A 27,453-nucleotide genomic window follows, 5' to 3' on the forward strand; every position below is an offset into this window, starting at 1 on the left:
TAGAGGCAGGAAGGATACCCCGGGGCCCGGGCCGGCGTAGTCGTCTATTGTTATTCTGGTTCAGTGTGTGGTTCCACTTGCATAGTCCACGCCTGGAAAAAGGAACACTTGTTGCCGTCCGGCATCTGCACACCACGGAGTTGCAGTCTTGCGTCACGTTGGCAGTAGCGTGGAGGACTTCGAACATAGCATCGGCAGTGCGCAGCCGGTGGCGGTGGCCGGGCCACGAAAAAGCGAAACATCCTACACAATGTGCCGTTTTGCTGAGCACTGGGATGCGTCGAACACACGTCTGCCAGCGGGTAGGGGCAGCCTGGTGGCGGCGCACGACACCATCGCGGCACCGCTGCTCGCTGCTTGCATACACTCAAGAAGGACGGAATGCGGGGCATGCGCGTCCCTGAATACGGATATGATGGCTCGTATTGGTAATACATGTACACTCGTACGCCTAGGCGATCACGCACCCGGCCGGTTCCTGCGGGTCCACCTCGTGGACCTTCGCGTTCTGTGAATAACCTCAGTCAGCACGCTTTTCGCTCAACGGACGGATACGCACCCCGAGGTCGGCCGTGGCACCCGCGTCGGCGGCACTGGTGCTTGCGGACGCGGCCGGGTCGGCCGGGTCGGCCGGGAGAGCCTCGCGCAGGTCGAGCTCGTCGAACACGGCGTCTACGGCGCGGCCGACGACAGGCCGCGGCCCGCGGTGCCCGGGACGGCGCTCGCGTTTACGCCCCATCGTCGTGTCCCAAAAATGGCCGCCCTTGCCGTCATCCCCGGGCCGGCGCTCCCGACGTTCTAAATCGGCGTCGGCGTCGGGGTGGAGTTCGCGGCCCATCGTCGTCCCGTGCGGGCCCCGGTGGCCGCCCTACATTAGTTTGTGTCAACGATGCGGCAGACGGAACAGCGACATACAAAGGGGTTAAAGTTCAGTTCAGGCTCGCGCACGACGACTTTGACGGCGGCGGGTGGCTTCTCGGGCGCTGGCATCGGCGCGGCGGCAGTGTTGGTGGCGAGCAGGACGGCGCAGACGACGGCGACAGTAAGTGCGGTGCGCATATCGGTGTGTTCTTTTCTTTCTTTGTTTGGTGGAGTAGGTGTGATGCAACAAACAACGCGCGGCGTTGGAACGAAGGGAAGGAAACTGGACGGGGGGAACGAAGAGGGAGGGAGGGAGTGCGTCAGAGGGCTGGCCTGGGAGCCGTCACCCGCACCGCGGGCCCTTATATCGCCACCGGCGTCTACGAATAGGCCTGTAGATCGGGATGGCACCGCCGCGCGGGTTCGCATCCCCCATCGCAGAACCCGGATAGATGGGAGGCAGGTAACGCCTTCCAAGGTGCTATCGCTGGCGCCCTGTCCACCGCGGCGAACGCACGGGCTGTGCGCGGTAATGTGGTCCATCAGCGTGCCATCAGCATCGCGAATCGTGCATCACGTCCATCCACGTCCACAACAGGGTTCTGCTCCGCCGGTGATGGGTCGGCCCGCGTCCGGGACGTGCCGCCGCGTTCCGGCATGCGGGCCAGCCGCCCGAGCTTCGCAACGCCGATGAATAGCAGCCCCCCGCGATGATCACCCCATCACCCCCCACGTCTAGATCTGAGTGCATGCGTCCCGAACCTGATTCGCGCGCGCTGATTCGCCGGCGTCTGCGCTATTCCTGGCCGTCGCCGCTCCCACGCAGCCCTGCTCGCTGTCTATCGCCTGCCAGTTCGCAATGTTGGTCGTCACCGGCCGTGCATCGCCCCGCGCGATATACTTAACCCCGCTGACGCCGCGCAAGCTAACTTCTTGTTTGCATCCGCCCTTCCCTTCCCTTCCTTTTCCCCTCCTTGCCCCTCACTGTGTGAGTCCTGCCCAGCGCGTGGACCGCCTGCGCCCCTTCGTTCTCTGCCACCCTTTCGATAAGAAGCTTGATATGCAGCTCGGCGTGCTCGTCGTCCTCGCGGCCGTCTCCGCCGCGCTCGCCGTCCCCGTCCCTGTGCCGGACCAGGGGCAGAAGGTGCGTCTCCGGCTCCCCTGCTTCCACCCCCGCGTCGCGCAGCTGATCCGCACCGCCCCAGCCCGCCGACGGCGGCCCGAAATCCCCCGCGCCCGCTCCCGCTCCCCCACCCGGGCCACCCGCCGCCGGCAAACCCGCCCCCGCCAACGCGAACGACAAGACCGGGGACACCTTCGCGGAGATCCACCTCCCCGCCGCGACCGGCATCATCCCCGTGCGTGCGCCCCTTACGTGGATATGTAAGTATGACGCGGCTGACGATTTGGGCAGCCGAACCCCGGGCGCGAGGAGGAGACGCACCCCGGCAAGCCCAAGGGCGGCGGGTGCGTCGTCGCGTGAGCACTGAGCGGGGCGCGATGTGCGGCGTGGAGGTTGCGAGTTTGAGTTGGAGTTTGAGTTTGAGCGTGCGTTAACGTTCTGGTTGGAGAGTGTGTTGGTATACCAGGAAGCAACGGTAGTTATTCGGCCGCACGGAGCCGGCAGAGGCAGCTCCGCACAGGATGACTTGGTCACAACACAGTGGCCGCGGCTAGACATGCATGGGCATCGAAAGCGTGAGCCGAATAGTTATGACGACGCACCCGGGCCCAGCCCATTCCCTCCGAGTCCCATGCAACGCCGTCCAGCTCCACCCGCTGCCTGAACTCTAAAAGCCTCCACCGCTCAGCCGGTCCGGCTCGGTGCTCTCCCGAGGCTTGGCTTCAGAGTCAGAAACGGCGCGTTGAGGGGAACGACAGTGGTTGCGTGCTACGAGGGAAGATTGCGTAGTCAAGGGTGGAGGACAGAAGAGAAGAGCCGATGACGTAATCCACGCGTGACGCGCGATCAATTTGTCAACACACGCTTGCCGACGACGCCACCGTGACTGATCATGCCACGTAAGCACACCTTCCTTGGCAGAAACCACCATGCAGCGCGCGATGCCATGGCTGGAAACCTTCCAGCTGCTGGACGCCGAGTCTATCGGGGCCATATCCAGCACTAGTCGCCGCTTTGCTATGCTCGCGCGGCCTATGCGCTTCACCCACTTCCGCTTTGCGCCATGCGGCTTATCCGTCACGGTACCGGACGACGACGACAATCCGACTAGCGAGTTCCTCGGGGAGGCGGAGCATCAGAGGCGCACTTCTCGCTTGGATTTCTGGACATACGACCGCTCGTGCACTCTTGCCACATCGAGCGGCTCACGTCCGAGTCCCTCACCATTGTCAAACTTGACAAGCACACATGGCCTGATATTTTTGCGGGCTCAGCAGGCCTCACCCAACTCACTTGGCGGAACCCCGGCCGTCCTCCCGCCCGCGTTAAAGACCCTCGTCCATCTGACGCCGAAATTAGTAAGCTGTACTCGTCAAAGCGTGCAACGCTTGGTCTGGCTCGATACCCCTGCTAACAATGGCGGCGCGCTTTGTTCGAGTGCTTGTCATATATAAAGGGGGCGCTCTCAACAACGGGTATAAGCCTCACTCGACCCGCCATTCCCAACACTCCACATCCTCTCGACATGTTTCACGCGCCTGCATACCGCTACGATGCCCCCGCGTATCCGATCCAGCCCTCGCAAGCCGCGCTACTGGGCCGGTCCCAACCGTACGCCCCGCTCGGCCCCCGCTAGCGCTCCGCTGATCCCCCGCTCCGTCGCAGACAACGCCCCCAAGCCCCGCTCCCCGACCCACGCCTCGTGCGCGACCCCGCCTTGGCCCGCATCGACCCCGCGCTGTGGCCGCCCCTGACGGACGCCGACCAGCTCCAACTGGTGGACGCGGTCAAGGACCACATGGCGAAGGCCGAAGCACAGGCCCTGCAGTGCGTCCTTGCCCGTGCCACCGTGACCTTGAGCACTGACTAACCTGCTCACAGAGACCGGCTTGTCCTGCCGCAAGGCCCAGTGTACGACTTCGCCACGGAGATCGCGGCGCCGCCCCTTCCCGCACAACCCCGGCCATCGCCCAGCCCGACGAAGCCGCGGCGCGGCCGCAAGTCCACCGGCGGAAGCCATGGCACGCCAACGAAGCCTGCCGCGGCCGCGGCCGCCGTCCGCTTTGACCCGATCCACAACCTCACGCCTGCGTCTCCTGTTCGCGGCGCGGCAGTGACCGTAGTCCGCGCCTGCGCGCTGGTGTGTTGCCTTACGCCAGGCAACATCGAGACGGTCGTTGGCGAGGCTTGGAAGGCGCGCAACGGCGGGGACGTGACGAAGGCGGTGTGCCCCGGGTGCGGGGCGGGGTTTGCGAGTAAGAAAGGGCTGAAGGGCCATTTGGTCGGCGGGAAATAGATGGTACTGCTTACTGTTCCGTACCAGTAAATCAATAAATCTTCAAGCAAGCGTTCGCAATCAGAGTTAAGTAGGCAACTAGACTCGAAAGTCAGTGCATTTCGTTCGTCAGGGCACTCCATACACAATCTCCAACAGCTTACTTGACTCCTCCGCCTTGCGGTCCCCGGTGTACGGCGGGAGCGTGTCCACCGAGGCGCGGTCCGTCCGCGTCCCGTGCGCGTACACCCGGGCCGACGCCGCTCCGGATCAGTGGCCGCGGGCCCTGGAGGCCTGGGGACGCAAAGCTGGGTCCGTCGGTGCTGTAGAGTGCCGCCAGCGCCGGAGCCTCATTGTAGCCGCGCCGTTTCCCGCCGTCCACCTTGTTCATCGCCGACACCGGCCGCCCCACAACCGCCACCGCAAGGGTACCGCAGATCATCAGCTGGTGACATCAAGTCACACATGTCACATAGGGTAGGGTGGGTCACTGGGGTGAAATTTCACTTTTTGGACTTGTGTCTGGGGAAGGTTCATGGGCATCCAGGAAGACCAGAAATGCACGGTTTCATGTTTTTAGGACTTGTTGCCAGAGAATATGGAATGTTTGAGGGCCTATATACCAATCGGGAGAGTTTGATGATAAGTACAGTGATAAACAATGACATGTAAGCATGTCATTTACATTTTCTTCTTTCCTTCCTATATGATATGTCTTAAATGGCCCTGGCATAGAATCCAATGAGCCTAGTGCTGTGTCCTGTACAGACACTGATGACAAACAATTTCCTTTTTGGGAAGTCACATGGCCTAGTCACGCTTATGTCAATAGGGTAGGGAGGGCTGGCTGGTGCTTAATGCACTTTTTTGACCTGACGTCTCAGATTTTTTTGCACGGTACCCTTGCGCCACCGTGCTCCTGTCGGAGAGGGGCGCAGTCACGGTTGCAGACTCAGGATCCAAGCACATGCACGTGTTGTTCTGCCGTCTGCGGCGGCACCATGCTCCGAGGGGTGTGAGCAGCAGGATGAGTGCCGCGAGCGCAATGGCGGAGTTGCGCAAAATTTAGCAACGTCACGAGGATGCACAGCATCAAATATGGTAATTCACTCATGTGACAGAGCCCTTGCGTCGGGATTGATGTGCTGCCTGTGCACTGCACCACACAGTTGTCAGTTGCAGATTTATATATAATTAACCAGGTTGCTTATAGATGTGTCGTATTAAGCTTATCTAACCATTTTAGATATCTTTAGATATTTCAATCTTGGCAGCAAAGAAAGAATTTAGCATACCACCCCGTTATCCTCACCTACCAGAATTATAGGTAGATCAATATAGTAGCTATAACAGGTTGTCTTATTACGGTCCCACTCTCGCAGCTACACATCTTTCCAGTTTTTAGTAGGTTTTTAAAATAGAAAGAAACATACTTAGAATAGCCTTACAGCTTCCACAACTACACTTAGAAAAGCCTGATCAACCTACTTCTTTATAATCTGCTTAGGTTTAATCCTTAATATAACCCCAAGCTTGAAAAACCTATTATACAAGTTTTAACAGTAAAATTCTCCCTAGTGAATCAGTTTAATATGCTATGGTGTCTGAGGTACCATCCTAAGGCCCTTCCTTAAATGTCTAATCCTATAACGGTTTTCTTTCTAATATTAGAGGGTAATTTCCAATGTGATTAAATTAAATAGCTAGGTCTATGTAAGGGCAACCCTGGAGACTCCGACGAAAGCCTAGCAGGGGAGGATCCAAAGCGTGAATAAAAGCTACGGGAAATACACGGAGGGACCGACCTAGCAGGGGAGGATCCAAAGAGAAGAAACTCTAAGGGTCCGCCTGCTAGGGCGCCAACTATATACTGGTCGTCCGTAACTGCCGACGTAGAGCGCAGAAGGCCTGAGCGGCGTCGCAGGCTCTGTCCCAAGGTGATCGTTGGGAGGGTCTTGACGGATCGGTGATTGTGCGGGCGAAGGAGGCCGTGGACGATGGTCGGGGTGGGTCGGAGCGTCCGGGGGGGCGCCGGTCGGATGCGCCTCGGATGCGTTCGGAGGGTCCGAAGGAGGCCGAAGCGGGGTTCCCCTGACATCACCCCCCCTTTGAATGCGGCGTCCCGACGCATAATACGGAAGGGCAGCGAGTCGAAGGTTGCTGAGGCGATGTGCCGTGGTTTACCCGGGTATCTCCGATAGAAGTCCGCAATCTTGTCTGGCGCAAAGACACGGTCGAACCGAACCCACGAGTCGTGTGAAGCATCGTAGCCTTTCCACCTGACGAAGAAGCATCGTAGCCTTTCCACCTGACGAAATAGTTAAGACGCTTATACCTTATCCTGGCATCCAAGATTTCCTCGACTTCCCATTCGGGAACTCCGTCCTCTAGTTCGGGGGCGGTTCGTCGTAGCCGGGTCGTCCATCGAAGGGGGTCGTCCTGAGCGGGCTCGAGCTTAACAACGGGGAAGACGGGGTGGAGCTTGGAGTAACGGGGGGAGGTCTAGCTTGTAGGCACCTTTGCTAACCTCTGCGAGCACCTTGAACGGTCCAAGGCGCTTGTGGGAGAACTTCTCGGAGGGCCGAGTCGTTCTAATGTCAGAGGCGTCCAACCAAACCTTATCACCAACTTGAATATTCGGAGCGTCCGAACGTTTCCGATCGTAGTACCGTTTATACTCGTCTTTGGCTTTAACGAGCGCGGCCTTTGCCTCGGAGACGCCGTTTGCTATCCGATCGAAACTTCGTTCACCGACTCCAACTCTGAGCGGGCGCCTGGCTCGAAACCCATTCGGGGAGCCGACCAGTGTCAGTCATAAAGGGTACCTGTTGAGTGGAGGAGTGAACGTGGTTGTTATAGGCGAACTCAGCGGCAGGGATAAGCTCGTCCCAGTCGTCTTGTTGGTAGTTGGTGAAGATCCGGATGTACTGCTCGAGCTCTTGGTTAACGCGCTCGGTTTGTCCGTCGGTTTTGCGGGTGGTAAGCCGTGGAGGTAGCCGGTTTGACGCCAATTAAGCGCCAGAGTTCGCGCGTGAAGTCAGCGATGAACTGCGAGCCACGGTCCGAAATGTACTTCTCGGGGTTCCGTGGTGCCTCCAGACGTTCCGATAGTACAAGCGGGCAGCTCCGACCGCGTCTATTGTCGTATGGCACTCAGTGAAGTGGGGCGCTTTCCGAGGGCGTCGACCACTACCATAACCGCGTCATACCCATGGGCCTCGGGCAGCTCGACAATGAAGTCTACAGTGACAGTGTGCCAACGTTCGGGCGGGACTTCGGTCGGATGGAGCTCTCCATGCGGAAGCCTTCAGAGGGCCTTCGTGCGGCAGCATAAGTCGCAGGTCGCGACGTAGCGTCCGATATGGCGAGACATCTGCGGCCACCAGTAGTTGCGCGAAACCAACTCTAAGGTCTTGAACCGCCCGGCGTGTCCGGCGACTCGCGTATCGTGGCAGAGCTCGATGATGCGCCTCCTTAGGTCCTTGTCTTTAGGGACTACAACCTTGCCGCGGAAGTACAGGAGGTCGCCGGAGACGGCCCACTCGTCCGAACGTGATGAGCGGGGGCCCCGAACTTGACCTCGGACCTTCAAGAGTTGCCGGGCCGCAAGCGCGACGGGCTCCTCTAGGTCAGGCTCACCGGATAGCGCTTCCTTGATGTCGCGGACAAGTTCAGAGCCAGGCCCAGAGACGGTGACGGCCTCAAGCGCGAACGTGGAACAGTTCGGGGCGTAAGAGGGTGACATCCGAGTTGTCGTCGGAGATACCGTGGTCGGGCCGGCGAGAGAGAGCATCGGGACGGCCCATTTGGCGACCTGGGACGTGGTGCAGCGTAAAGTCAAACCTGGAAAGGTACAACGACCATCGGGCTTGCCGACGGTTAAGGTGCTGTGCCTTTCGGAAATACTCCAAATTCTTATGGTCAGTCCAGATCTCGACCGGATGCGCGGCGCCCTCGAGGAAATGCCGATACTCCTCGAGTGCGCGGATGATCGCGAGCATCTCCTTGTCGTGAATCTCGTAGTTGCGCTGGACATCATTTAAGCTTTTGGAATAGAACGCTACAGGGTGCCACTTCCCGTCCGGGGCGGATTGTTGTGAAAGAACCGCCCCCGTCGCATAATCTGAGCTGTCTGCTTCAAGTCGGAAAGGCCGGGAGTCGTCCGGGATCGCTAAGACGGGCTCTGAGACGACCGCGTCTTTGATAGCTTGAAAGGCGGCGGCTTCGGCGTCTCCCCAGGCCCATTTCTGGTCTTTCTTGGTGAGCGCGAAGAGAGGGGTTGCGCTAGGGCCGAGAAATCCCGAATGAACCTGCGGTAGAAATTAGCAAACCCCAGGAACTGCTGGACGTCCTTCTTGTTCTCGGGCGGAGGCCATGCGGAGACTCCGGCAACCTTAACGGGATCCATTTCGACGTGGTTGTGAGAGATGATAACCCCCAGGTACTCTGATTGACGATTTCTCAAGTCGCACTTCTCCTTGCGAAGGTACAGCTTGTGCATTCGGAGTCGCCGAAGGACTTCGCGGGACGATCTCGCGGTGCTTACGGAGGTCCGAATGCGCGATAAGGATATCGTCGAGGTAGATCATGACGTCTCCTGAGAGAATGAGATCCTGGAAAATGTCATTCATCATCGTTTGGAAAGTCGCGGGGGAGTTCGTCAGGCCAAAATACATCACCAAAGGTTCGAACACCCCTCGGTTGGTCCGAAAGGCCGCCTTCCACTCGTCTCCTTCTTTAATCCGGATGTTATTAAAGCCCCAGCGAACGTCGAGTTTGGTGAAGTAACGGGCGCCCTTAAGCCTGTTGATAAGGTCGTTAATCAGCGGAAGGGGGTACCGGTTCTTAATCGTCATTGCGTTAAGGGCGCGGTAGTCCTGGACAAACCGAAGTCCTCCGTCCTTTTTCTTAACGAAGAAGACGGGGGAAGCCATCGGAGATTTCGAAGGGCGGATACGGCCTGTGGCAAGTCCCTCCTCGATGAACTCGTCAAGTTCGCGCTGTTCAAGGGGGGAGATCGGATACACCTTGCAATTAGCGGGCTTCGCGTCGGGAACGAGTTCGATAGCGTGGTCCCAAGCCCTCCGCTTTGGTAACGTGTCGAAGGACTCCTTGTCAAAGACGTCTTGGAACTCCTTGGCCCAGTCCGGAATCTCCGAAGGCGGGGGCCGAGTTACGGGCGAAGGCCTCTGCAAGGCGTTGGGACACGGTGCTCCCGGCGCGAATCTCCTCGATTGGGCGAAAGGAGGTGTAGAAGATGCGGTCGCCGTCTTCAAGATGCTCGTCGTCGTCAAGGTCTGGTGAGCGCTCCCGGAGGGTCCGAAGGAGCTCCGAGTTCGTCGTCGGCATCGTCTGGGCCAGCGATATCGATAGCGCAAACGGTGGGGAAGGCGCCCGCAAGCAAGCGCGATTTAAGGAGTCGGAGGCGGCGAACCTCAGCGCGCTCGGTCCGTTCCTCGTCGCGGCAGGTGGAGCAGCTTCGGGGCAGCGGCTCATTTTCACCTCCTTTGTTTCCCAGTTGATCTCGGGGTTATGCTTTTTGAGCCAGGAGTACCCGAGTATCAAGTCCTGTTTCCCAAGGTGGGTTACAGCCAGCTGAACGCGCTCGGAGTGTCCGTTGTATCGTAGGACCAGGTCCGCGATTTGGCGAATAGACCCAGCATCATTGGGGGTGCCGTCAACGTTGTAGACCGGTATGGGTACTGAGAGATTTCGGACTGGCACGTTGTTTCGGTTGACGTATTCTGTGTCGATAAAGTCCGAAGTGGCTCCGCAGTCGACCAGACCTGAGAGGGAGAGCTTGAGCGCGTTCGCAGTGGACTCAAGCTCAAGAGGAAGGTGGAGCGAGTTAACCCCAGGAGCGGCAGAGATGGTATAGCTGCCAGGTAGCTTTTTCTCCCAGGCAAGTCGGCGAATCCGAACGGGGGGCTTCGGAGGGGGCAGGGGGTGCGTCTTTCGTTTCAGGCTCGTTGTAAGGCAAGGGAGTTGATTCATCATACAAACAAGTGAAAGGATTTATGGACGCGAACGAGGGCACACCAGTCACTCGTCGCGGGGGACAAAATCCTCTGCCGGAGCCTCCGAATGCGCCTCTGCTAAGGCCGCGGTGTCGGACAACCGCGCAAGTAGCTCTCCCAGCATCTCATCGCCAAGTTGCTGGATCACCTCGTCGAGGATGTCCATATGGCGAACATCGGCGGGGAGCGGACAGTCCCGAGCCAAGTGATTGGGGTCGCCGCATCTGAAGCAGGCTCGACGAGGGGCGCCCGAGCCCTAGTACGATCCAACTCCATAGGGACGGGAGCCGGAGGTACCGGGACGGGGCGCGGGCCGCGGGTGGCGCAGGTGCGGCCACCGGGCGGATGGGGAACGGAGTTGCCGAACGAGTGATGGGGAAGGCGCCGCGCGGAGCTCCCCGGCGGTCCGCGGGGTAGCCGTTCCCTTAATGAGCTTCGCTCGCACCAGGGCTTCATATTGTCGGAAAGCCCGAGTGCGCCAGCCCAGATAGTCACGGAGGTCTGGGGGGTCGTTCAAGACGTGATGCCGTTGTTGATCAGGGGGTCAAGTCCGTGGCGGTACTTGGTCACCTTAACCAACAGCGTCTTGAAGCCAGCGAGGTCCATCAAGTCCTCAAGTCGTCGGTATATCCGTAGACATCCCGCGTTCCCATGTGATAACCCGCTTTCCAACTTAGCGAGCGCGAGGTCCTGTTCGTTCTCCTCAACGAACCGAAGGCGAAACTCGGAGAGGAACTGGCTCCACCGAGGGAAGGGGAAGGGGTTTTTGCTCCCATGACGCTCTGCCCATTGCTGAGCGGGTCCCTCCGCCATATAGGACATGGCGTAGCGGACGGCCTTTTCTTCACTCGGCTCTCCGTTAACCACGAAGGCCTCCGGGGCAAGCCGAGCGTAGGTTTTGACCGCGTATAGGAAGGCGCGGCCGCGTTTGCGATCTCCGTTAAACGCAAACGGGGGGTTTGGTCGTAAGACCAGTTTTGAGGCGACAGTAATGTCACCAAATAACGCATCCGCGTCGGGGGCATTCGGAGATGCCAAGGCGGTTCGGGAGCTGCCGGAGGTGGTGCGGCAGCGGAAGCCTGGGAAGCAAGGTGGGTGAGGATATTGGTGAGGTTGTCTAGTTTCGCCTCAAGTGCGTCCATGCGCGCGTCAGCGTCGGAGCAGCTCCGGTAGACATAGCGGGCGTAAAGACGACAAGAGCAGAGGAGGAGGGGTCAAGTGGCAGGGGCGGTGACGAGGGGGGTACGGACTCGTACTCCGAGCCTGAGTCAGCACCAAACCTGGCAATCTTGACCGGTTAATCCCGTAGAGAGTTTCTTCTGCTGTAAGGGCAACCCTGGAGACTCCGACGAAAGCCTAGCAGGGGAGGATCCAAAGCGTGAATAAAAGCTACGGGAAATACACGGAGGGACCGACCTAGCAGGGGAGGATCCAAAGAGAAGAAACTCTAAGGGTCCGCCTGCTAGGGCGCCAACTATATACTGGTCGTCCGTAACTGCCGACGTAGAGCGCAGAAGGCCTGAGCGGCGTCGCAGGCTCTGTCCCAAGGTGATCGTTGGGAGGGTCTTGACGGATCGGTGATTGTGCGGGCGAAGGAGGCCGTGGACGATGGTCGGGGTGGGTCGGAGCGTCCGAGGGGGCGCCGGTCGGATGCGCCTCGGATGCGTTCGGAGGGTCCGAAGGAGGCCGAAGCGGGGGTTCCCCTGACAGTCTAACTTGAACTCGCCTAGGTTTCCAGGCATATCTAAGGCCTGATTTTTTCTCTGTGTCTTTAAATTTAGCATAATTAAAGCAGAATAGAAGATAACTAATATATATTAAACTATAATACAAATACCACCACTCAGAAACCTTGTGAACCTGTATAAGGTTATATTTTACCTAAAATTAAAGTAAATCTGGTACTTAGATATTCTTTACTAGTTATATAATAAAAAAGGCCTTAATGCCTAGATCTTTTATCTTTACTAAGGATGTCTATTTTTACTAAAATGCCGTTGATGAGCGTGTAAATAGAGCACATCTAGAAACTGATCAAATAGAACAAATATTATGATTTGAATGCTCTAAATACTTGAGAACATTCCAGGCTTATAGCAGGATTAGATGAGTCTAGATAGGTCTAGAGACCTGGCAAAAAGGCTAAGAATACTAGTTCTAGACCGCTCTAGCAGCACAGCTACAGAACTCGGGCCTAGACCTGAACCAGAACCATTGGTTGTGGGAATAGAACATCCCAATATAGAAGATTGATTGTCCAGAATATTCTAAAATGCACAGCCACAATGACTCGAACTGAGTCATACTGACTCCAACTGAGTTATAGTGCTTCTTTTGTCACATCATTGGTTTAATTGTCACATTATATAATTAATTTCTGAGTAGTATATAAGGAGCTTGATTGTAGTAGACAGAGGAACGAATCCCACCCCACTTATTACCATGTTTGGCAAGTAAGCAAGGCAGCTAGGTCACAAGTGTGACAACCAGGTAACCAGGTAGCAAGGTAGTAGTCAAGTTAGGTTAAATGCAAGGACAAGGAAGCAAGGGATCTTGTTTACAGGAAACAAGTGGCCAGGAAGCAAGTTTGTTTGCATATTTGAGTTAGTATCTTGTGTCAAGAGCAGATACATTCTCTTGTTCATTTTGTGAAGCACTTTGGAGGTTGAGCTTAATTGTTCCTTCTTCTGTGTTTCATCACAACAGTACAAAGTGATCTGTAGAAAGTTCTTAATAAGCAGATTCTATTGCTATATTTGGATATTCTAAATCCGTTAGTTGTTTCCTGCAACTCGAACCCCCGAACACACACACATACACAAACAAATAGTGGATTAGTAGATTAATAGGGTTGAGGTCTTGATTGAACTTCTCTATTTGTTCACTTTTCCAGTGTATTACCGTTTAAGCTGCTGCCGATATTAGATCTCTAAGGTATAGGAGAGGAGAGGGCTGCTTCTTATGGTGGCAACTAAAAGAGGCATAGTTAACAGCATTAGATGGCCCATTTCAGAGGCGCAGGTACTGCAGATCTTGCATATTCTTATTATGCTGGGGAAACCACTAAGCGACAGTTAGCAACCCTTGCAGGTTGAGCACCTGCATGTTAATGTGCTTTAAGAATGTGCAATCTTAGGTCGTCAGGCGCTATAATGTAGGGAGTCTTGAGCAAGGTAGATTTAATGCCCAACTAAGTTGTCTTCTGGTAGTTGTGATGAATAAATGAAAAAGTAGTTTTGCCTGCATCAATGTGGTTCTTAATAGAGCACAGGTGTTGTTAACAAAAGGCACATTTAGCTCTGTTGCACTAGAGGAATGGAAGAGGTTGAGTTCTTGCCAATCTTAAATGGGGACTTTTATTTGTTCGAGATCCGCATATAATCCGCCTTTGACTCTAAATTAATGACCACCCCAGAAGTATAGCAGGTTATGATGCAGCAGCATTTTGTCAGGTAAAAACTGGCAAAAGTTGGCCTTGTTGTATAGATGCTATTGTAGACATGCCAATTTAAGCAGCTGTTTAAACTAGTAATAATTTAGCTATGAAAAAGAGAATAATAAGGTGACTAAGTTGTGTGTGTTTGGTTACTCTGAAAGTTCTAGGCACATGACATCACCTGTTTGTTAATTTCCAAATTCCCACCTTTCCTCTTGCCTCTTGTCTGAAGTGTTTCTGCAGTAGCCTTTAACATAAGCCTCCTTTAAATAGCAGATTCAGTTTATTACTAGAATCTTAGCCTTCCTGTCTTCCTTATCTTTACTTAAATCTGGTTTTATAAGTACCTTAGCTGCTTTTCTAGCATGGCCCACCCTATCAAGTCTAACCTCCATTCTCCAGCATTACCTATAAACTTGCTTGGCCTGCATTAGGAGAAACAAGTTCTAGAATTAAGGTTTATGTTAATGTGCTTTAAGTGGTATAATATTTAAATCTTAGCTACTCTAGCTGCTTTATATTTTATCTAGGCTGATGGTTCCCCTACACATTATATATTGTACACTTCTCTCTTCCCAGTAGCTAAATACCTACTCTGGTTAACAATGTCCTATAAAAAATGTAGGAGGACGCCAGGCTTGCAGTTACCTATTTCATGCTGGTCTTACGCATCTTCCACTCCTTGCTCATACTTTCACTATGCTGCATAAATGCCTAGAAGTCATAAGGTCACTGCAGCTATAGCACTATAAGCTTGGGCTGACTAGTAGGTGCAGCCGGTGCTACAGAGGCTACATTTGGGCATAGTGTGTCAGCTAAAGCCGAGTACTGTAACTATTAAAAGGTTGGTAATGCTAAGGGTAAGAGATATAATTGTCTCTGCCGTGGGGCACTATTATAATCGGTTCGCTGGCATGATGATTATAAGTAGCTGCCTACTACACCATTTTAATGAGGCGGCGTAATTGTCCAGCCTGATTTTCTTCCCTCCCACCCCCGACTTAATAGCTTCAATCATATTAATTCTAGGTTTAAATAGCTAAGTATAATGCTTTATGTAGGATAAGTGAAGCTCTCCTATATATCTGTGCTTAGCCATATTCAGTTATTAACTTTGGTAAGGATATCAACATCTAAACCCTTACCCCTTTGATGTTTTGACCTACTTAACTCTTAGCAGTGCAGCAAAACTAGAAGGACCTTTACTGCTAGCACATACATGGTTTTTAGCTCTCAATTCTAGAACTAGGGGTAAGGTTGCAGATGCCAAACCTGTGGTCAGTTGATTTTATAATTTACCTTATGTACTGGCGGGGCTTATCAGCTTTAGTAAGTTAGCTCTCAAATAGTTAAGCGGCTAAAACTTGTGGGCAGCAGGTTTCTAAATTGCTTCTATTTAATGTGTAGATCTGTGCATTACTCTAATCCTTAACTGATAATTAATGTACTGTAGTGCACCCTCCATTTATACGTGGCAAGCTAGACCTACATAAATGAGTCCTCTGCCTGTCCCATGCTTTACCATCTGTGGAATCTTGCTTTTTAAAAGGCTACCTGGAGGGGTTTGACCATTCCAGGTCCGTTAGATAAATTCCACGTTCTTCTGCTTCATCCTTGTGTTAGTCAAAATAGTGCAGAACTGCTAAGTAGCCGGGTGCCACACCTAACATGTTGTTGTATGTTGATTAACACTCTGATGAGTAGAGCTAGCCTGGTTGTACAGGTAAACTAGTTTACTTTACTCTATTATGGCTCATAATAGGGTTCAGATCCAGGGAAGATCTTCAGTGGATTATCTGCCAGTTGCTAAAGGTATATCTAGTCCTCAGAGATCTTGAACCTGCTAATAACACTAGAAGTTCATGGCTTGACTCTGAAAATAGTGTAAGGTTGGCATTTTCCGTCCTATATCAGGGGAACCTCCGCTTCGGCCTCCTTCGGACCCTCCAAATGCATCCAAGGCACATCCGACTGACTCCCCCTCAGACGCTCTGACCTATCCTGACCCTCATCCTCAGCCTCCTTCACCTGATCCATCAAGACCCTCCCAACGGTCACCTTGGGACAGAGCCTGCGACGCTGCTCAGGCCGTCTGCACTCTATATTGGCAGTTACAGATGACCAGTATATAGTTAGCGCTCTAGCAGACAGACCCCTAGAGTTTCTTCTCTTTAGATCCTCCCCTGCTAGGTCGGTCCCTCTGTGTATTTCCTGTAGCTTTTATTCATGCTTTGGATCCTCCCCTGCTAGGCTTTCCCAAAACTCAGAATCCTCTATTTCATCGTCAGTCCAGTCAGAATCCCCTTGCCCTGGTGGTTCTGAGCATGTATCTGGCTCCAACTCGACATCTGACTCACCCGAATTACCGGTGGCATCAAATTCTAAGTGCTGAGAGCAATTGGGAATGTGATGGGACACAACCTCAAGGTCAGAGTTATCTTCCTGGGGTTCTTGAGGAGTGTCTGACATCTCAGAGAGGTCGGAGGTTGTGGCATCAATGGTATTTGCTACTGCCTGACCTGTCCGGGCACGTGCAGCAGCAGCCAGCTGCATTTTGCACTTCCGGCCCATCTTTCAAAGCCTTTGGTGGTTGTAGACAGTGTAGAAGTTCGTATTTTGCAACAGTATATACACAATGCACAACTTTTCTGGCAGTTCCGCCGCTCACGCGATCTGATTATATAAGATTATATAAGCTATCCACATTTGGTGGTGACTAAGTGCATTGCACCATAGAAGGGATGATATAAAAAGCCCTATGCTGCAATAAAGGGGGCTATAAAACTGTAATATCCCTGGGACCAGGCTCTAAGTCATTTTGTGTGTTATCGCACAAGGTTAGTGTTATATCCGTGCCGACTCCGGCATTCCGTCTCCGATATTGATTCCGGTATTTGGTTTTTATGCAATGAAGATTTACTGAGCGTTTCCAATTACCCCGACTTATGATCTATACAATCATCTATGCCTTATTCCTTGTATGCAACTCCTCTTCTACTTTACTTTACTTTGTTCTAATCTTGCTACTTACTTTGTTATACCTTATTCCGTTTCTGTTACTTCTCGCACTATAAATACTTTAATATCTTATCACGTACTTCAGTTTGTAAATTAACGTTGCTGGTCTCTATCTCCCAGCGTTGTCTCGACTCCGCTCTTCTCTTCTTGTCTTGTCTTGGTCAACTGGAAGCCCCGGTCACCCAATCATCCTTCTGTGGTGTTCCGCCCCCCAAGTGCTCTCTCCGACTTCGATTCCGTTTCCGACTTCGACTCCGTCTCCGGTCCTTTGGTCGACACGGCACTTAACAGTATTTACAAACTCACTTCCTTTTGACCATGTCAAACATACGTATGCCTCTCTTCTGACAACATTGACCCTGCCAATACTGGTCAACGGCGTTCATCCCGCTTCTACGAACAAATGGTTCCTCTCACTTCGCCTATGGCGAACTTTACCTACAACGCTGGCGCTCCTGTCACTTCGGTTCCTGTTCCCGTTCCTCGGACACCTACTGGCACAACCAACCCTTTCCGGCCTGGTTTTGTTATGTCTCCGCAGGATCCTGATCCAAGTACTATTCCTATGCCAACGACTCCGCATCCAAACACGGGTCGTTTTTCTAGCGTCAGTTCCCCTCCCGTCTCTCCTACTTTTCGTTAAGGTAGGGGTCGTGGGAACCCCGCGCGTTGACTAAGCAATCAAATAATGGCATCAGCGCCATCATTTAGGACTTCGGAAATTTTCCAAGTATTTTTTGTCAAGAAAACTACTGTACATGAGCAATAGAAGCTTTTACTTCATCTATCATAAATTGAGGCAGTATCCGATGTCCTTTGTACCGACGCTGGACATAAGCAAGCTCTTCACAATTGAGACCACCTGCATAAGCAGAGATAAAACGAGCTGCATGATTGGCATATCTGTATTCAAGATAAGAACAATCATGATAGCGGTCAGTGAGAACATACCGGACAATTGAGACCTGTGAAACCGCATCGAGCGCTGCCTGCATGTTCTTCTCCATCTCATCAATAGTCTTGGTCTTGTCAGATTTGCGGTAGATTGCCTTTGCTGCACCCCAATACATTTCTATAAAGTTGAGCTCACAATGGTATTTCGGGTAGAAGTCACAAATGTGGCCACGCTCTTGAACAAGCTCTTGCAGCGCTGATTTCTGAGCAACAAAATCGGGCTGAGTAAACAGGGCCCGACGACAGCAACAGTCAGTCGCATCAGGCTTGCACTTGAAGCCTGGGCACTGGGCATTCATACCAGGCCGGAACAGACCACGCTCTCGGAGTATCTGCTCCATACCCTTGAACCAGCCTGGCATGGTCGGGTGGTTCATGGGCCAGTAGAGCGACTGCTCAGAACCATCAGCCATCCTGCCCGCACACATGCAAGGACCATTGGGCTTGGATGTGACGTGCTTCCCACCTGCGGTTCATTAGATGATGATGAAATAAACAATAGATCTATGAACTCAGCGAGACGTAGACGACCCCAATGTGCAACCAGGAAGTCGGAGACCATAATGGACTCGCCCTCCCCTTTTGCTTCGGGTGTGGCTTTCACAGATGCATGAATCCAGCCAGACTTGCGACGGTCATTCGGTCATTCTTGTAGAATGTCGATTCGTCATGGGTCACAGGGATGAGCTGGAAGCGTTGGCCAAGGTACCTTTCTGGGAGCTTGAAGGTGTCACCATCGGGTCGCTTCGCCTCGTTACCATCATTGTCATAGGTGACCATTCGGGGCTCATATCCCTCCATCCAGCGCTTGACAAACGCTTTCCGATAAGCCACTACATCCTCTCGTTCATGGCCGTCCACATACATCCCATTTTTCCTCACCCCAAACCACCAATCCATCCGTTTGAGCCACCGACATGCTGTTCGAACAGTGATCGAGCGCTTTTGAATGTTGGCAGCTTCGAGTCTTTCCTGCATGTCTGGCGACGCCACGAAGTCAACCAGATCTTGAGCACGGAAGTGCTTGTTCTTCGCGCAAACAGTTTGGAGATGAAACTTGATGGCTAGCGCAAAGTCTTCATCGTCGAGCAGCGAATCATTATCGTTCACACCAATGATATGCACAGGAAGTTTTCCTGTGGCTAGATAGAGATGAATCCAGTCGCGGATTCGGTGCGCTTGATGAGTTGCAAGGCCTTGCGAATATGCAATGAGAGTCGAGGCCTGACGCCAGGTATAATTGAATGCGGGGGAGAGGTAAAGGTTTAGCGTGCCATGCATTGCGACGAGACGTGTCTGGAAGACCACATCAGTCTTCTTGTCCTTGCTGAGAACAGCCAGTCGCGCAGCTGCTCGTCAAAGCGCGGGAAATTCGAGGTAATGAAGCCGGTTGAGTGCGCGATCCGCCACAGTTTCGGGCGAGAGGTCTGCTGACGGCAAAACACCCGATTCCATAGCTTCACGCAATTCGCGCAGTCGGACATGGGCCAGATTGACTGGGTCCATGCAGGACTCCGAGTCGGCAATTGGAGGGGAAGGTGGGTGACTAGACACTGGAGTGGGTGATGCTGAGTCTGTGGCGGACAGAGGGGGAAAGGAGGGAACAGGCGATGAGGACGAAATCTATTGTGGTCTTCAGAGCAATGAAAGATGGGAGAAAATGAACACGCACCTCCTCCATTGACACCGGTGGACTGTCCACCTCCATTGGCTCTGCTTCTTGATTGCCCGAGGCGCTAGAAACCTTTTGAGGCTTCCGCATCATGTATGCAAATGAATTCTTGAAGCTCTTCATGGTCTGCTGGCGTTGGCTCTTCTCCTTTGCGAGCTTTGCATGGTGTTGCTGGGTCCTTTTTGCCTTGCCAATGTATTTTGTTGGCCGTGTCTGACCCAACGCATTTACTCTCGTCTTCCTATCCTCTGCAAGCGCCCTCTCCATTGCCGCACTCTGAGCATCGGCCAGAAACTCACGGAAAGCCGCAAGAGTCTCCTCCGTTACACCCTCATCTCCCACTGGTATTGTGCTCCCGAGAATCTTGATGTCGGAGTCTTCGTTATCTTGCAGGCTCGTGACCGCGTCGTCGTCGTCCAAAAACGGAAGCTCGTCCCCAAGTCCCAGCTCCATCTCCGCCATCTCCCACGGGACGCTCACACTTGCATCTAGCTGTAAGGGCAACCTCGCGAGGCTCGAAATCAGAGTCCTGAGCAGAGGGGGAATCCTTAGTGAACTACTACAACAGGAAGGGACGCTACAGACTCACCTGAGCAGAGGGGGAATCCTTAGAGAACAAGCCAAGGAGCCCTCTGCCCAGGTGCACTACTATATACCAGTGACCGGAGTAATGATAGAGTGACTGCATAGCGACGGATGACGGATGGGAGAAGTCAGGCATCGCTAATGGACCCTAGGTGAGTGTCGAGTAGCCCTTGAAGCTCCGGAGAGGCAGGTTTGGGACCGTGATGCCAAGGGAGGGGCCCAGGCATCCCTAGAAGGCCTAAGAAGGGCTTCGGGAGGTCCAGGCTGCCTCTGGGCGTCTCCGCTTGTGACCGTGACCGTGACAACCGGAATCGGAATCGGAATCGACTCCGGGTGTGTGACCGTGACGTGACGGCCGGAAACGGAGAGGGAAGGCGTGGAGCGGAAAGGGAAGGAGTCTGGTCTAGCCTAAGGGCCGGGGAGTGTCGAAGAGGACCAATGGGAATGGCGGCCAGCCATGACCACTGGAGGGTAGCGACAGGAGGGTCACTCGGAGACGTCCCCGGACGTCTCCAGAGAGGTGGAGGTGTGAGGGCATGCAGCCTGGGGCGCTGCAGTAGGCACGAGCCTTAACGGCAGTAGGCCTCACCCAGGGGAAGGCCCGATGACGGGGGCCGTGGTGGCGGAGTGGAGAGCGGAGCCATGGCAAGGCTCAGCCATCCGAACATAAGCCCGAACGCTGACATGGGTTGGGGACACCCAAGAGGTCCAGCAGGTAGAGATCGTAGGGAGACCTTGATAAGTGACAGCCCAGAGAGGCTAGAAGGCCATAGGCTCAAGGTCTCGGAGGGAAGTGGTGCGTCCACATCCGGAGAGGTCTCCGATGGCATTAGTGATCCCTGATGGTGACTCCGCCGGCGGAGAGACTCCCGGAAAGGGGTGGCCAGGGAAGTCGAAGACTGGGGATCACTGGATGTGGGATGTGGTGCGGGCAGTGGAGGGAGAGCGTCAGGGTGCGGAGACGCGGAGACACGAGCGGAGACGCGGAGACGCGAGCGGAGACGCGGCGCTTGATGGGATCAAGTGACGGCATCAGGGTTTCCCCTGACATCATCCCCCCTTCAAGCTGCGTCGCCCCGATGCAGGAAAAAAAAAAATCGGGGGGTCACTGAGCTCGTCCTCCGGAGTCCCTTGTCCTCCGGTGGCCAAGCTCCTGTCTCTGTCGATGTCCAGAGACTGTCCATCTCCAAGATCCAGTGTGACGGTACCTTGGCATTGCTCTAGTGATCACTGTTGCCAAGGTCAACCCATGGAGTACTTGCGTTCTCCACTGGTTGCGCGCCCATATTCGGAGACGCCCCGGAGACCTGCGGTCCCGGTGCCTCTCCGAGAGATGGTGCAACTACACCTTTGCGTAGCTTCGGTGTGCGCCCGCTTGCGCTCTGGTCGCATGTTGCTCCAGGAGGGTCCTCTGCGAGTCCCCTCCTATACCTCCTCCATCCCCCCTTCAAGAGTGCGGCGCCCCCGACGCACCACAGAAAAAAAAAAGGGGGGTCTGCGCTTAGCCAAAGCACCAAGTACACCTCCGGAAACGTCTCCGTTTGTGCCCGGAAACGTCTCCGAGCGTGACCGGAAACGCCTGTGACGTCACAGGGCGATTCCGACCATCTCTACTGGTTGTTGGAGATCGTTGGGCGGCAAATGACTTGCCATGGGGTGATAGCATAGCGAGTGGCGAGCTCACTTTTACTGCACCCAGATGTCAGGTTGGGGGGAAAGGAATTGCAGTGTGACTCCGGACACTGCGCTGTCAGCCGGGGCACTAAGCCTAGTGTTGCGGACTGGGTGGGAACAGCTCGACCCATCCTAGTTGTGCGGCAGAGGCGGGTTGACGTAGGCATTCCAGAAGCGATTCCATTGTTCGGGGTCCGGCTGTACAATGGGACCCTTTGAGCATCTCCGCTTGTGACGTGACCGTGACGTGACTACCGGAAACGGAAACGCGATTCCGAGCGCGTGACCGTGACGTGACGGGCGGAAAGCGGAGAGGGGTCCCATGAACGGAAGGGGCATCTGCAGAGCCCTGAACTGCAGTGACTGCCTAGGTAACACCATGGTGGATCCTCTAAGGCAAGGGTACCCTCCGGGGCAGCTATGTTGATACCAGAGACGTATGAGACGTCTCCGGGGGGGTGTGCTAGCTGAACTCCGATGCCATGTGAATGACGTTGTGGGGTGGAGTCCGTCTCCGGAGAGTGAGGGGGGAAAGTCGGCACTCCGACTCAGCACCTGCCACTCGTGGCCTAGTAGGGCGGCCCTAGGCGAGCGGACTCGTCATCTCGCATCTGGCGCGGGGCCTATACGGCAGTAGGCCACGCCCAGAACCTAGTGGGGCAGCAACGAGTGGTGTCATGCCAAGGTGTCGCAGGCCGATCAAAGGGATCAGCCATCTCGCGGTTATCCCAAGGTCCAGAGTCGAACTGGACGCGTCGAGCCGGACACGTAGGGAAGGTCACCCGGGTAGTCCGATGAGAATCGGGGCCGGGCTGTGGGGCCCGCGGAGACACGTGCGTAGGGGGACACGGGTGATGGAGTATGGAGACTTGCCTCCCAAGAAAGCCAAGCCTTTGCTCGGGGTGTGAGCGGTCTCCTGTCAAGCCACGATGACAGCATCAGCGGAAAGGTCTCCGGAGATGCCCCCGGAATCAATCCAGGGATCATGTGCCGCCTAAATTCCGGTGGAGTTGTCACATGTCTGGCAAAATCTAGGCGGTCACATGATGTCGTGGTGGGCGTGCGGTTTAAGCAGGAGACAGCACCCTATGCCGTAGCAGATTCCATCACCCATGGCACTAGCCACAAAAATGGATTGAATTTCCCGTGGGTGTACCCATGGGTGGGTACACACCCACAGCGATTGAAAATCAGACCCCGTGTATGCCGCCGCGAGGCCATCAGGGCCTATCAACGCCAAAACGACAATCAAAATATCATTGACTGCCTCAAAATATCATTGACTGCCGGCCTCGCACATCACCGGGAGGTTCCGGGTGCAACCCACGCCCGACTCGTCCCCGCCTAAGTATCTTGGCGTCGGTAGGAGTTGACAGTTTTTATGTTTGTCATAGACAGAAATCTATCTATGCCGGTGTCTTGTCCCCACCCGCGCCCGCGCCCGACTCCCGCGCCCGCGCCCGACTCCGTGCCCGCGCCCACGCCCACGCCCGCTGCAGGCGCACGTGCACGCGTGGCCGAACGGAGTTGGCGGGCAGAGACCTGCTCCCCAGCCTCTAGGTGCCCCACACTCTGCTCCGCATCTGCCTCGGAATCATCGTCTTCCTGTTCCCCCCCGCTCTTGTCATTGTCCTCGCCAGCGCCGCCGTCCTCGTTGCCTGCCCATATGTCGCGTAGCAACCCATTGTCAAGGGCTGTGACGGCACCCTTGACAGTTTTGTTCCACTCCGCAAAGAACGCCTCACCAATACGACTGTGCAGATCCGCTTGGCGCCCAGCGTATGCCACAATTCCTGAGCGCAGCTCTGGGCTTATACCCGTCTCTTCCTTGCGGCCTTCCCGTCGGTCTAGCCATTGTGTTCGCTCCCAGCGCAGAGAGCGTAGCACACGCTTCATTTCCTCTCTGACCAATGCAATCTCCTCCCGCCACCTGTCTCGTCGCGCCTTAGCCTTGGACCAATCCACACGGACAGCTGTCAGAACAGTCAGCGTGAGATTTTCTCCTGAGATAAAAACAAACAGTCATGTAGCTTCGAAGCGCTCGACCCTGGGGCTGTCCAAATCCAGGAGACAGTTCGATGGAGTACACCTTGGGTAGGCTCATTGCGAGATGCGCGGGATGAGTCAGCAACAGCCAGTCGCTTGAGGGCAACGATGTCGCTCTCTATTTCTGGGCGCCCATTGACATCGACGTCAAGAAGCGGCTTGAACTGTGGAGCAAAGGATGCGCCTTTGATCGCGACCAGCGCAGCCCGAGCAGCACGGTACTTGGCGGCAGCCTTCTCGATTCGCTCCCCGACTCGACTAATCAAGGTGGCTGAGCGTGTTGCGGCCCGCTGACCCACTGAATTAGCATTCCGCCAGTAAATGATCTGCGTTCGCGTGTTCAGCTGAGCGCGAAGAGTGGTCAAAGCATCGTGACATTGGCCCAGCCGAAGCCTTGCCTCGGCCTCAATGACGCCTCGACCACAAACCGACGAGCGTGCTGGCGTCGGGATTTCCGATGGCAAGTACAGCTTGACATACTCGGCCTTCGGCGGCGGCGCATCAGGGTCTCGCAGTGCTTCCTCCTCATCTCGTAGCTCCTGCACGCCAGGCATGTATGTGAGCTGGAGGCGCGTAAAAGTCTTCATCTTGCGAAAGAAAGTGAAACGGGATTCTTGTATCTGGCTGGAGCGATCGGCGTTGAGCAAGGTAGTGTTCTTCGTCTCCGTTACAATTTTTCGCCTGATTAATTGTCAGCGAACGAGCAAAATGAGCAATGAATCCTACTGAGAATCCTCTAATTGAAGTCCCGCTGCGACAAATGCTGCCGCAGTCATCTTGCCTTCCACCAGAGGGGCGTTGCCAGCACGAACCTCTTCCAATTCCATCGCCTTCAGATCTTCTCGGATCTTCTTTTCCGTTTCGTCGCCTGCCACTTGTTTAGAATGAGCTAACGGGATAGGAAAATCAACCACCTTCGCCACCATGGTAAAGATATGGGTTGGGGCGCGTATCATCGGCCCGCCATGCTCGGATCTTCTCTTGCCATACCTTCCGAGTGGGCTCGTCAATGTTGGAGTCGATCTCGCGAAACTCTCCGTCTTGACGATCAGATTCGGCGATGGCAACGACAAGCTTGCGGGCCAATGTGTTTCCTTGAAGAGCGTCAAGTTAATATGCTTACTACATGTCATTCCACATACCTTGTCCCCGATTCTTCTCCCAATTTAGATGATCGATGCGGTCTTCAATGCAATCCAAACGAGCGCCTTCACCCATTTCCTTCGTTGACCAGGCAATTGGGTTTAACGTCGACCACGTTCTTTCTATCCCCTCGCCATCTGTTCTCCCGACCCCGAGCTGGTAGGTTAACGAGTTAGCAGTGCGACACCCGATCTCGTGTGCCGCTGCGTGCCATACGGGCAGTGCAAACTGCATCTTAAAGCCGTTTAAATCCTTCATCATTCGACCCTTGTCCTTCAAGCGTGCTGCGCGTTCGGGTAGGTGTTGCTTCCATTGACAGCCAATATCGTACGAAAAAGCGATGGCTTCTACGTCTTCGTCCTGGACGGTGGCCAACGCGATGAAATCCATGTTCGCGTAGCTTAATATAGTCAGAGAAATTGAATCATAACTTTGAAAAACACGCACCGCTCGCCCTTCTGCAGGTCTCCCATGCCCTGGCTCCGGACAAGCCCATGTCGTGCGCATACGCATCCGCCGACGCCAGATACTCGAAGGCCCGTGCTGATGCGCGAATCTTTTTGTAATAGAGCCGCAAATGCGACACATGTACTGATCTAATACCTCGTTAAAGGCAGACACGAAGTTAAGAGAAAAAGACAACTCACGTCCTTCTCATTTGTGTAGTCCTTGAGATGTGCCTTGTACGACTGAGATTCAACGAAGTACCCCTGGCCATCGATAAGTGATGGGTCGGCGTGAGCGTTTGCGCGAATGCGATTTTTGAGCCGAAAATTGGCGTCCAGCGCGAGGATGAGTTTGTATAGGTAACTGGTACAATATCAGATTCGAATTCATAGGTATGGGCGAGCGCGCATACGCATTCTTTGCTTTAACATGGCGCCAGCCCTCAGGAAGATTCCGATGAGCGTCAGGACACGCCCAACAGCGCACCGCAAAGCAGCCCGGCTGCCGGGTAACCAAGCCATCTTCTTTGTGTGCGCGACCCATACGCTTGGCGGTCGTCAGAAAGCTGTGCTGCCGAGCCATGCGCAAAAACGCTTTGTATCGATCCTGGCGCAGCGTCAGCAGGAAACTGACAAGTGATTCGACTTACGGGAACCTTGCCCACATTGGCGGCATCTGTCAACCTCTCTACAGTCCCAACGAAGTCGTGGGCATTGATGTTTCCGACAACGTTGAGTAGACGGAAGAGTTCAAGGGCTTCGAGTGTTGCACAAGTCTCCGGATTGACTGTAGTTGCCGGGTACCAACCATGGGCCAACAGTTGTTGCACTGGATCGCTTCGCCGTTGGCCGTAATCGCAGGCACAAAGTTGTACGCGTACAGCGAAAAACACCACGGACGTCGATCACCACGAGAGATTTGAGTTGCCCTGGATTATCGCACTCGAAACCGAAGTGGCCTAACTGGAAGACGAAGCCTAGGCCCCCGGATTCGACTGGGGAGTGGAGCGATATATCATCCCAGAAGCTGCCGTTCCATTCCTAGCCCACTGAGAAAAGACTCTTGCCGCCTTGTAGGTAGCAGAACTCACCTGTGTAGTATGAAGTGGCTGACGTGCATGCTGCTGAAGCAGACAGTTCTCGCATTGAGGGAAGTTACCGCATTGTTTGCAGCGAAAGATGCGGCAGTTCGGACCGTAGGCAGCCTTGCAAACCGCACATCCAAGCCGGTTGAGATAATCACCAAGCCCTTCTCGACGAATGAGCTCATCCAGGAAAAGTGAAGCGTGAGGCAGCCACGTGGACATTGGATCGTCCTGAGAATAGCTGAGGCCAACGGAGACTGGACATTAAACGACTCACCGAGCTTGCGTACCGTCTCCTCTTCGCCGTTGTGTCCTGCCCAACATCCTCCGGGTCCGGCTCCACCTCGTACGATGTAATCGTGTCCGCAAGGGTACGGACATCGTCCAAACCAAGGGCTGTAACCGGTGTCCAGTCGGTTAGCCTGTTGTCCTCCTCCGTCACTTCCTCAACACGGCGTCGCTTTCCAGCAGCAGGATTGTGTCGTGTTTGGGTCAGCAGGCGGCTGCCATCCAGAGAAATGTGGGTATGGCGATCGCCTTCACGCTGGCGTTCACCAGTATGGAAGTTTCCAACACTGTCAATCTTTGGGCGTCGACCCATGGATAACAATGAAGAGAGTTCTGTACTGCCAGGGTCCGTGGTGCGTCGTTGTGGGGTCTTGCGTTGACTTGGCAGCTGACAAGAAGCAGCCACGTCATGTCACATCATGTGAGAGTAGTGCTCTGCCGGGCCGGGCTTGGAGCCCGAAGACGTAGCCCGCGACGGGCAGCTGGGGCCCAGCCCGGCCCGGATCAGGGCTCGGGCTTCGACGAGCCCAAGGCTCGGGGCTGGGAATTCCCAAGGCCTGACCTTGGGCTTCTGTTGTATCCATGCCGGGCCCGGGCTTAAAGCCCGAGGACTCGGGCCGGGCCTGTCAAGGGCCCCGGGCTCGGGCTTGGGAATTCCACGGCCCAGGCCCGAAATCGGGCTGGGCTTGGGCAGCCCGGCCCGGCAGAGCACTATGTGAGAGTGATTATCACGATTCACAACACCGCTTAGAAACAACGAATAGCAAAAGAAGGTCTTAATGCAAAATAACGAACACCATGACTAAGTATATAAGTGCCCATCGAAACGT

At 54.6% G+C, this 27,453-nt stretch overlaps 5 protein-coding genes across 5 annotated transcripts; 2 read left to right on the top strand and 3 right to left on the bottom strand.

The window, feature by feature from the left end:
• Nucleotides 1-451: 451 nt before the first annotated feature.
• MIND_00395400 (uncharacterized protein) lies at nt 452-1,185 on the bottom strand (the record flags this gene model as incomplete). The annotated part of the gene is made up of 3 exons (XM_037360782.1): nt 916-1,185; nt 560-868; nt 452-508 (listed from the first exon to the last, which is right to left on the bottom strand). The coding sequence occupies exons 1-3, from the start codon at nt 1,057-1,059 to the stop codon at nt 452-454; spliced, it is 510 nt and encodes a 169-aa protein (XP_037223667.1). The 5' UTR covers nt 1,060-1,185.
• Nucleotides 1,186-1,804: 619 nt separating this feature from the next.
• Nucleotides 1,805-2,344, top strand: MIND_00395500 (uncharacterized protein; the record flags this gene model as incomplete). The annotated part of the gene is made up of 3 exons (XM_037360783.1): nt 1,805-2,005; nt 2,067-2,219; nt 2,276-2,344. The coding sequence occupies exons 1-3, from the start codon at nt 1,922-1,924 to the stop codon at nt 2,342-2,344; spliced, it is 306 nt and encodes a 101-aa protein (XP_037223668.1). The 5' UTR covers nt 1,805-1,921.
• Nucleotides 2,345-2,913: 569 nt separating this feature from the next.
• MIND_00395600 (uncharacterized protein) lies at nt 2,914-4,280 on the top strand (the record flags this gene model as incomplete). Its single annotated transcript, XM_037360784.1, has 4 exons — nt 2,914-3,342; nt 3,441-3,595; nt 3,650-3,811; nt 3,866-4,280. The coding sequence occupies 4 exons, from the start codon at nt 2,914-2,916 to the stop codon at nt 4,278-4,280; spliced, it is 1,161 nt and encodes a 386-aa protein (XP_037223669.1).
• Nucleotides 4,281-18,284: 14,004 nt separating this feature from the next.
• On the bottom strand, nt 18,285-18,965 carry MIND_00395700 (uncharacterized protein; the record flags this gene model as incomplete). Its single annotated transcript, XM_037360785.1, has 1 exon — nt 18,285-18,965. One exon carries the CDS (start codon nt 18,963-18,965, stop codon nt 18,285-18,287), a length of 681 nt encoding a protein of 226 aa, XP_037223670.1.
• Nucleotides 18,966-22,959: 3,994 nt separating this feature from the next.
• MIND_00395800 (CxC2 domain-containing protein) lies at nt 22,960-26,936 on the bottom strand (the record flags this gene model as incomplete). Its single annotated transcript, XM_037360786.1, has 12 exons — nt 22,960-23,588; nt 23,636-24,342; nt 24,388-24,529; nt 24,576-24,755; nt 24,804-25,204; nt 25,252-25,400; nt 25,452-25,614; nt 25,664-25,857; nt 25,901-26,079; nt 26,132-26,291; nt 26,342-26,566; nt 26,613-26,936. 12 exons carry the CDS (start codon nt 26,934-26,936, stop codon nt 22,960-22,962), a joined length of 3,453 nt encoding a protein of 1,150 aa, XP_037223671.1.
• Between the last annotated feature and the right edge of the window lie 517 nt (nt 26,937-27,453).

Source organism: Mycena indigotica, assembly GCF_014461135.1.
Source record: "Mycena indigotica strain 171206Taipei chromosome Unknown Mind.scaff0003, whole genome shotgun sequence".
In the NCBI taxonomy this organism is placed as follows: Eukaryota; Fungi; Basidiomycota; class Agaricomycetes; order Agaricales; family Mycenaceae; genus Mycena; species Mycena indigotica.